General features: G+C 36.2%; 1 protein-coding gene across 2 annotated transcripts; it reads right to left on the reverse strand.

Moving 5' to 3' along the window:
* Positions 1-2,225: 2,225 nt before the first annotated feature.
* zpld1 (zona pellucida like domain containing 1) lies at positions 2,226-10,456 on the reverse strand. 2 transcript variants are annotated; one of them, XM_011483541.3, is made up of 11 exons: positions 9,924-10,456; positions 9,506-9,619; positions 9,187-9,407; positions 8,710-8,840; positions 8,076-8,148; positions 7,526-7,623; positions 7,366-7,446; positions 7,099-7,270; positions 6,351-6,453; positions 5,166-5,195; positions 2,226-3,770 (listed from the first exon to the last, which is right to left on the reverse strand). In XM_011483541.3, exons 2-11 carry the CDS (start codon positions 9,609-9,611, stop codon positions 3,595-3,597), a joined length of 1,191 nt encoding a protein of 396 aa, XP_011481843.1. In that variant the 5' UTR covers positions 9,612-9,619; positions 9,924-10,456; the 3' UTR covers positions 2,226-3,594. The 2 variants fall into 2 exon arrangements, with proteins under 2 accessions (XP_011481843.1, XP_004076499.1); XM_004076451.4 differs by having other exon boundaries at positions 8,710-8,891; positions 9,924-10,454.

Genomic DNA, 10,456 nt, shown 5'->3' on the forward strand with positions numbered 1-10,456 from the left:
CATTCTTTTAAAACAGACACACAAGGGGGCAGCTCACTGGAACTCCAAACCTTATGTTACGACGCACTTATTTATTAGTTTATTAAGACCAACATGGAGGGAGTGGTTTCTAAAGATAAATATGTGCATTCTCTACAACAAGTTTAATAAAAGTGCTTTGATGTGCTCGTTTAGCTGAAACAACTCGGCTTGTACTAATGCTACGTTCCTCCATGACACAGCAATAAGGAGAGAAAAGAAAGTTGCCCCGACCTGAGGGGGGGAGGAGGGGAGAAACGGAAAAATGACAAAGGGGCTTTGTGACTGCAGCTCCTCCGCTGCCTTCAGGAGCCCGCGCGGAAAGTAGGAAAAGTCAAGAGTCAATGCACGTGCCAAACTCACCCGGAGGTTGTTTTCTCCTATCAAAAACCCAAACTATTTAGACTTAGAACATGATTCGAATGCGAATGGGGTGTCTCAGAAAAACGTGGGACACTGGAACAAGAACGAGTTGGTTCTACAGAATCTTAGACACAGTTGAACCGCTTTATCTTCAATTCGTACCCAGGGTGGCTCAGCAAAGATTCCCAACGTTTTAAGCAAAAACAAATTATTTTGTGACATTTTTCGATATAAGTACTTGACCCCACCGCAACATTGCATTTGGATAATGATCCACTGTACTTCTTTCTAACAAGAACTTTTACCCTATATCAATTTTTTTAATATATATATATTTCAAACAAATAAAGAAAAGCCATTTGATTATGTAGAGTAGATACACAAAAAGGGCCATTTTAGCAACCCACTACATCCTAACCCTAAACATTAACATACTAAAGTTTTAGCCCAAGTATAGTCCATCCTAAAAGTGAGGCAGTATACTTGAAGTTTGCTTTTTATATACTATATTATAAACATATAGTTTTCCAATTTAGTATGCAGAAGTATTCAGTTAGTATAGGCTACTTCCTACATAACAAATACATGGTCTATAGCAAACTTTTAGCAAAGAGAGCCAGATTTGGTGATGTGAAAATATTTGAGGGCCATTTATTCAGCCTGACAATCCATTAACTATTTTAGTAACATTAAATGCAAGTGAAATATTTAATGAACATTTTTGTAATAGCATACTTTTCATTTCTTCACATAGAAAACAAACACATTTAAATACATATTTGCAAAAATTACTGCAAGTTGTGCACACCGTTCAGTCCCAGTCGGCTTGTTGTAGTTACTATGTCTTGCCTGGTAGTCCCTCATGATAGTCTTTTGAAACAGCCACGGTGTCTTGGCATAAGAGGCAGACATAGTTGTTTCCTATTTTACTGAAAAATATGCCCCTTCCCACTTGTCCTGGAAATGGTTGCTATCACTGTCATTTACAGTTAACATTTTAGAAATGAGCTACAAAGTGTCAAAGATGGGTCGCATGACAGGGTTTGCCATGTGTTTACAATGGTGTAAAACGTCACTTAGCCAATCACAATCAAGAAATTGCACACACAGTGATTACATGAAAGGAGTCTGCAGGTTGGTGGAAATTTTAACGTGGACCGCACTTGGCCCACAGGCCTAACTTTGGACATGACTCCTCAATACTGATACTATACTATAACGATACTCAGGCATAAGCTTCAAGTTTACTACTTTTTGCCAAGGGAATTCATCTACTAAATCATAACTTAGTATGATAGACTATGAAAAATAGGAAAGCAAGCTTTAAAAAAAACTGAAACTTGTTAGGAAATTATCAAATACACCAAACTAAATTAAGAAAGCACTCCAAAGAACCAAGATTACTAAACATTAATAACAAAAATAAACAAAAACAGGAACTCATCTGGTATCAGCATGAAGGCTGGACCCAGCAAAGAGCATCTTAAGCCAAAATATGAAGGAGCTCCATCAGGTAAGAACAGCTTGATGTTATTAAAAAGAAAATCACAAACCTGAGAAACACAAACATGTGAAGTAAGACCAGCACGTTTCATGGCTGCATTCTAACATGGGATTGGAGAGACGTTGGCAAACAAATGATAAACATGTAAGACAATGAGCAAAACAACAGAGGAACTGTTTTGTGAAATAATCACTTTATTTCAATTAAAAAAAAATGATTGTACTTGTCTTGGATTGTCATGGATGTGTTTGTGGACTATCCCTGTGTTTAGGACTTGACGTCTTTTTAATAAAAATAATTAAAGAGCCTATTCTCACAAAAAATGCAGATTTGTCAGAGCCATGTTTTAAATATGATTTTTTAATATTTACAATTATCAGTTGAAACAACTAAACTATTAACTGTACAGGGCACAATTTTCTTTACATTTCCTGGCTTTGTGTCAGGAAACTATATATAGAGAAACCCTAAACTATTTTTCTTGAGGCTATTGCATGAAAACAACACGTAGAATGTCTTCAGTCAGAGCGTTTTCAGTGAAGGCCTTCATTGCCTTGATCCCTTTTGACAATTGTTGGCAGATTAGCTTGTTCAACTTTAAAGCCACTTTAGGGATTAATCATGTTATTATAAAACAAAATGTATTTTAGTCACCATTTGTGTTCACTTTACGGTATGGAACTGGCCAAAAAAACCAACATTGTTAAGACTCACCAAGATTTGTTTTCAGCTCAAACTAGTATTGTGGAGTTTGCCCACTAGATGGAGCCACTGTAACCTGTTACTGACCAATCAAACTGTGATGTTAGTAACTTTTACTCACTCATTTAGATTTTATGTTTGTAATTTTTCCTGACTAGCTTGTAAACTTACAGTTCAAAGTTTTTGTTACTTATACACACAAAATTAGTAAATTTCCTTTTGGATGAGGAGTAAGTTTTAATTGTTTGTGAAAGTGCAACTTTGCATCGTGTACACAGTCTGTACATTTCATGTATTTTACTGTTTAATAAAAAAGTGTACTATTACTAGGGGTACATGTACAGAAAAACTACTACTATTACCACAGTGTAAAAAAACATCAATGAATGAGCACACATTTATAACTTTAACCCTATTTGATTATGCAAACAACCTTTTGTCTAACATATATTAATATTAGAAGGACTTATTCCAAAAATGTAATATTTTTTAATGTAAAACAACATCAACACCTGAGCCTTTTTAATAACTCACTTCATCAAAGATTTTATTTTGAACTTTAACTGGGTTTTTGAGTCCTAATGTGTCATTACACCCAAAGAGTGCAGTCTTAGACTAATCTATGTTTTGGACATAAATGAATGATTAAGTAAACCAGTATAATAGTATTTAATGACCTTTCTATGACTCCCACTGTTTTATGGCTCCTAACAGGTATTGTAACCTCCTACGAAAAGCTGCATAGCAGAAGTAATTTCTTAAATGTTTCTGCTATGTGGTTTAACGTTTCTTCATCACGCAACTGTTTGAAACACATAGTGTAAGACAACATATAAAAAGTCCCGCTGTACCTCTACACTAAGCCACATTTTAGAGTTTTCTAAACAGACACCTGTATCCACCAGTACAGTGACTACTCTCACACATGGGTAAAGTCTGTGCTGTTCTTTGCTCCATGCTCAGCCTCATCAGATGAGCAGGGCCCAATGGGGCTCAGATTCAGGCCTTTAGTTAAAAGTCGGGTTGCGGACTCCAGCACCACTGATGACCGGAGTGTTCTTGCCTTTGAGGAGGGTGAGGGATAAGATGAGGAAGCAAGCGCTTAGGATGCCCAGAATGATTACTCCTGAGATGAGCAAGCTTGTCACAGTGTTTATCTGGAACACTGGAGCTTTAAGGTTTGCTACAGCAGCAGAAACACAGAGATAAAAGTCAAACAGTGAAGCCAACTCGTGTAGACATTTGCAATTTATGACAAAATGTAGAAATCATATTTAAAAACAATACAATAAAATGTACAGTAGATAAAAGCATCCAACCGTTTTATGTCTTGTGTCAAGTAGAGCACAATCAACAAAGCAGTGATCTTTATGTAAAAATCCTGTATCTTCATCTTTTAACAAGTATCATAGCAATAAAGACTTATGAGAGTTTATCAACAACTCAGTCATACAGGATTTTATGCACAAGAACCAATTGGTCCTAGTCAGCTAATTAATTTCTGCAGTATAAATACTAGGTGTGTATCTTTGGTCTGTATGTAGGCTATAGGAAGGGAAGATCTATCTCAAGTGACTTTCTCGTTAAACTTACGGGACTGCAGTGAGTCCTTTGACTTTCAGCAACATCTTATGTGTCTGTATTGTCACCTGGAAAAGTGTGGATGTGTAGCAGATCAAACAGGAATGCTTTAAAAAGGGTAAAGTAGTGTTTTTACACACTTCTAGCTCGTTGCAAAACTGCAATGAACATTTGCAGTCTCACAACACAAAAATAAACTTCCCTCCCAAATGCCAAATTCGTGTATCTTTGGAAATATATTTGATCAAAATAAGAACTGTGATGCTTTTTTTTAATTAAGTAAAAAATAATCAGTGTCCTGCAGGAATTAATAAATTCATTTTGACAATAAAATAAATCAGAACTTATTTAGAATTAATAAAATAATCATCTTACAGTCTGTGGCACTTCTAAAGTTAAAAATTGAACTGTTATAAGAAGTGGTTGATTTTGCAAAGATGACTGTTTTTCTGCATCACTAGTTCTACATGTTTTTAACCACAATCACAAAATAAATCGTCAAATATTTAGTCTAGATTTGTTTTACTTTTGTTGCTCCGATGTTGCAAATGATTAAAAGTCAAATATTTGAAAGATTAAAAATGGATTTTTATTTTATTTTATTTTGGTTGTTTGGCAGCTGGTCTTCTACAACTGTACAACCGAGCTTAATAATCCCACCTTCACCTCACAAACCTCAAACTGCACTGAAAATACCAGATACAAATCTTTTCATTCCTTTCCCTGGCATAAATCTAAAATATTTCTTTTTGTGTTCTAAATTACAATTAAAAGAGTGAATTTTATTTATTTTATTTTATCACACATTCTACAGAGCTTTCATTTCTACTTACAGCTCAAGTCATATTTGTAATAAAAAATGGTTACCTGAGAAAGCATTTATTGTACATTAAAGAATGTTAAGTAAAATATGAATTATTAAAAAAAGATTTTTATGGTCCAAATCAAATTCAGTTTTTTTGATTTTTCTCAAAAAGGAAAGTGAGTGAAAACTTACCCAGGTGAGAGTTGTTGGTTGGTGTTTCTTCTGTGAAAACAAAAAGTTTTTATTGGTGAAAATAATGTTTGATATTTCCCTGGTTTTGATTTTACACTTTTACAAAATTAAATATAATGAGCACACCAATCCACTTTTTCTTAATACATTTAATTTAAAATAACAGGATTTGGTAGATTTTAAAACTGTCCAAATTATGTATAAAGCATCAATAAATACTCTGCCAAATAACATTCAATCTATGTTTCAAACCAGAGATGCTGTTAATAAATATAAATAAAACATATTCTATAAACCTAAAGTTAGGACAACCCTAAAATCGATGTGTATCTTGTGTATCTCAGTAAAGGGTGTCACACTCTGGAACAATTTATTTGTTGATATGAAGAAGTACCAAGATCTAATGTAACAATGAAGAGTATGTGTATTCTTCTGGACTGTTGAATGGGGGGGATAAATAAATAATAAATGGGGGAAGTGAGGAGGGAAAGGGAAAAAGGAAAAAAAAGAAGAAACATGTTTATATGTGTTCACACATGTTGTTGGTTGGTTTTGTTCTTGCTGAGGCATCTTGTTTCCTTCTTCCTTTTTTATAGGGGGTGTGGTCGGAGACATGTCTGTCTGTCTTCGTCATGTGTTTCTCGTATGTTAGCGTTATGATGTCAAATTGTTTAATCTTGTTGTTTTGTTGTTACAAGTGTTGTTGAGTCGGGGATTGGATTTTTATAAGCATAAGCTTCTTCCATTCCCCTTTCAAATCCTATTTTCAAAGTCATGTGTAGACTTATTTTTTCATCTAATGTAAATTTTCATTTGATTTGAAATACATCTCGTACTACTACTACACTTGTTAATATTACATCAATAAATCTCTAGGTTTAGTTTCACTTTCCAAATGGCTGCTTGTCATTCGTCTTTAGCTTTAATGGACATCATCACGGGAAGATGATTTTTAGAGCCAGAAAGTTCGTTTTAAATCAGATGAATAGCCTACTTTACTCTGAAGCACCTTTTATTTTGGCGGGCAAGTTTTTTATTTTTTCATTTTTAAGTTAATCAGAAAGCAAAGGAATAGAATTGAAGCAGCCCGTTACCTCGGCTAGTTTCAACAATGTACTTCTCCATGTTAATTATCTTTACTCATTTACCCACAAACACAGAAAAATAGTTTTTTATTAACTTTACCACTCCGTGTGATGATAGGTCCTGCTGTCAGAACAGCATTCCCAGATGAAGGGGTTGACTCTTTTCCATCAGCAGCATCCCTCTTTTTCCTGCTGCCACAGATCTATATCACATAGAACAAGGGTTTTAGAGTAAATTCTCTTTATTGTCATACTCACTCATGCTGAAGGATGATCTTTCATCAGTGCTGCTGTTCCTCTAAATTGTCAACTTGTCCTTTTAGTTCCTGTTCAAACCAACACAGATCAGTACATCCCGACCGGTTGTATTAATCAAACTTTTAAAGGAGGGGTAAGGCTGTGAGGGGCTGTGAGCTAACAGGAGCGCACACAAACAGAGCACTCATTTATGGGTGAGGGGAATGGGGCGAGGTTGCCCTGCTCTAACAGTCCCGCCCACAACTAGAGGCAAATTTCTAAGAAACTACTGCTGTTCTACAGAAACTCTGTCTTGGAAAACAATTAAAGTTTTTTTTTTTTTTTGACTGAAATGTGCATTATCATAATTAAAATACCTCTGGGAACACTTTTAAAATACTTCAAAAGATGATTGGAATGGGTCTTTAAACAAAAAGGGTATCCATTCAAGAGTTTAACAAGTACTTTTGTACTGTCATTAAATATTAACTTTTGCTTTTGATTATTGTAATCAAACCAAAACTGATCTTTTTTTTTAAAGCTTTGGGCAAATGTTTTATCTTTCTGTTGAGGTGGGTTTGACTTGTGTGAATGCAGAAGTCTGGTCTCACTGGAATGAGCATCGGACAGTCATCTGCCCGACACAGCTTGGTAACACAGTGCAGGAAGACGGTGGACATCCTTTGGTTCTTGTGCTTTATAAAACGAAATACTTCGAAGGCAAACCGGCCCATTTGACTTTTCCCATTCTCAAAGACTGTGGTCTGGGGGTCTTTTTCACAGCTGACTCAGAAAAGAAAAAAAAAACAAGAAAATTCAGATTATAAAGAACAAAACCACTGACATGGAAGAAAATCAAGATGTTTCCATTTTTTTACCTAAAAAAGAGGTCATAGCGGAGCTCATCGTTGGGGTTTCCAGAAGGTGTTGTGTAGCAGTAATCCATTAGAACGTTCCATCTATTATACGTCACAAATTATAAAAATGTTTTCCTTCCATTTGTTCAGCTGGTTTGGGTCAGAATAAGTAGTTGGGTACCTCCTGTCCAAATTAGTGGCTTTCACAGCTGCAAACACCCTTGTCTTCAGGGTCAGCCCTGCCATTGGGATGGACAGCTGCTGGACATACGATGAGTCCTGAACAGAAATGGAAAGCACTTTCAAACAAAGTTCTTATTTTAAATGTGAGCTTTCAGAATAATTGTCAGGGTTTTTATTTATTTTTTTGACTGAATTGGTTTACAGTCAAGGGCTGAGGTGCAAAAAGAACCAACAAAAAACACTGCATTTAGTAAAAATTGAGATCAGATTTGACAATTTGAAATCAAAGAAATGTCATAAATAGGTCACACCATCCATCATTTATTTGCACAGATCACGTTTCCAGAGCTCCTTTTACTTGTGGTCTGCTCGCATAAGTTCCAAATAAATTGAAAGGGAATTAAATATAATTTTCTCTCATTAAAGGATTACAGACAGTTCGGTTTGGTTCTTGACTGCATGAGAATATTGTGTTCTCTGCAGAAAGCGGGTCATTCTCATGTCAGTCACAGTAGCTCAGTCAGAGATGTGACCTGGAGTGAACTTACGTTGTAAAGCAGCAGGTTCAGCGTGCTGATGAAAGTACCGTTGCTTTCCTTTACTGAGATTGCAGCTGCCGACCTTCAGTTAAAAATAAAAAAATAGTAAAAAGTATTTAATTATGGAAAAATATAGTCAAAACCAACAAGGAGGTTTGAGCATAGATTGGAAATTTTACAATTTAAGTTCAATTTCTGATTTTAATAAAAGTTCTTTTATATAAAAAAAAGGTTTTTTATGTATGCCAAGCAGATATAAAATATATATCTTTCAGATTACCAAAATAAAAAAATAGGCCAGTGGGAAATTTGAATGAACAATCCTTTTTCAGATGTTTGTAAGACTTTTTTTGAATGTTTATGTTGGATTAATCTGACTACAACACATTTTATCTTGTAAGACATGTATACTTAATTTTTATTAGCTGTACATACTACTATATATATATATATATATATATATATATATATATATATATATATATATATATATATATATATATATATATATATATATATATATATATATATATATAAACTATTCTCAGTGTTAAGAGTTAAGCATTTAAAACAGTTTGCCCTTTTTGATTCTTGGTTTGAAGGATCGTGTTTTCGGAGTCGAGACCATGTCAATGCAGCTTACGAGGCGAGCTGCGTGTTGTTGACCAGGTATTCCAGAGGGTAACTGCAGCTAAACTTGTACAGCAAACTTGGCAGGTAGCTGATTATATTCGGAGGGTCGGGTGTGTCGATAAATCCAGATATGTTTCCAATCTGCACAAGAGACAGGTTCCCGTAAGCGTTGGGTCCTTGAGCAGTGGACACCTGCAGAGAGCAGCATCACTGGGATTACTCTGGATCACTGACAGGCTTCAAGGATTTAACTGAAATAAAACATGAATTTGCTTTTATTAATGTTTTTTTGTAATCATCTGGAAAATTTTCAATTTTTGAAGTTTAGTTTTGTTTTACTAAAAACAAAAATAAAAACAGAACCCCATCCTTTTTTATATTTTTTTTGTTTTTGGATTCATTGGAGGAGAACAATTTAACCTTAAAGGTCAAAACATTATAACATTTTGGGTAAAATGACATTTCCTCGTCTGTTCTTCCATCTTACCACCAGAGAGTTTCCACAGGACTCCAGCGTTGCCAGACTGATGCTAAAAATCACCACAGAGGGAAAGGTGTTGTTGTTAATAAATCCTCGACAGTGCGCGTCTCCATGGCGACCATTGAGGGCCAGGTCAGAATCCGTGTAGCCAGAGAAGAGAACCGGGCAGAAGTTGACTTTGAGGGTGATGGTCTGCACCCCGCAGTACACGCTGATGTCCCTCTCCGCTGAAGGACAAAAACAAGAAAAGCTGTAAATAATCGTGTCCGCTCAGTCGTTCTGAGGCAGAAGGTGGATTTGCTCTGAGATGTTTGGAGTTCCTCACCGGGGAATCGGCTGTGAAAGTTGGCATCACAGTTGTATCCGTTAAACTGAGCTCCAGCAAAAAGACTCTTGCTAAACATTAAAAGAATAAAAAATATATTTTCCATTTCAGCACCTGGAGGGAAAAAAGAATGGAAAGAAAAAGTCTTTAAACTCCACGCATCAAACCTGGCAATTTTTAGAGTACTTTTTAATTTTTTTTTTTACTTTTTAATAAGACAACGTTATATTTATCCCTTAGGATTTCAGTGAAAAGATAATTATGACCTTAGAGGAGCCCTGCATTTGTTGCCAATAAAAACCTCTTATCCCCAAATTGTTGTCAATCATAGATGCAGATAGAAAACAGCAAAATTGCACCAACTTTTTAGCGGAGGGTGTTGTTGCATACAGACTGTGGTTCTGTTAAGAGATCTCACCCTGGTTCCTGGAAGCCAGCGAGTCAGCGGTTCTCCATAAGCTTGGGACAGACGATGGAAAGACCTGCACAGCATCCCTACCTGACAACTGGAAACAGGAGCTTGTGGCAGAGGGGAAAAAGGGACCCTACACATAAGAGATTCATTATTTGAACATGCCAACAAAAAACGGCTGTCCAGGGCAAACATGGGAAAGTCCATCAAATCTGAATGTGTTATACAAATCCTTTCACGTCCATAGAAATATGAGCAGGTTTTGAAGTTTCCCACTCATATCCTTTTGGCCCAATCTGGCTCTGTCACTGCTCACAAATGGTTTGACGCCGCATGAGGTCCTGTGGCTGTGGGAGGGTGGGGGGTGGATTATCTTTCCTGCTGACTGAGCTGTTCCTTTCTGCCCGGGCCAGAGAAAAAGGCACAGGCCAATGCACAGGCCCTTGGCCTCTGGAATCCACACTTTCCTCGCTTTGTGTGTCACAGTTTTCAGTCAGCACAGCAGCAGGCAGTCTGCTCTCTGGGGCTGCGAGCTGCTG

This window comes from Oryzias latipes, chromosome 14, assembly GCF_002234675.1.
Source record: "Oryzias latipes chromosome 14, ASM223467v1".
Taxonomy (NCBI): domain Eukaryota; kingdom Metazoa; phylum Chordata; class Actinopteri; order Beloniformes; family Adrianichthyidae; genus Oryzias; species Oryzias latipes.

What these genes read in the sequence shown, in the direction of transcription:
- zpld1 (XM_004076451.4), bottom strand. Translation starts at nt 9,611, where the DNA reads ATGGAAAATATATTTTTTATTCTTTTAATGTTTAGCAAGAGTCTTTTT. An exon ending in GCCACTAATTTGGACAGGAG is followed by an intron (nt 7,447 to 7,525) that starts GTACCCAACTAC and finishes GACGTATAATAG; the next exon opens with ATGGAACGTTCTAATGGATT. An exon ending in AACCAACAACTCTCACCTGG is followed by an intron (nt 3,771 to 5,165) that starts GTAAGTTTTCAC and finishes CTGCTGCTGTAG; the next exon opens with CAAACCTTAAAGCTCCAGTG.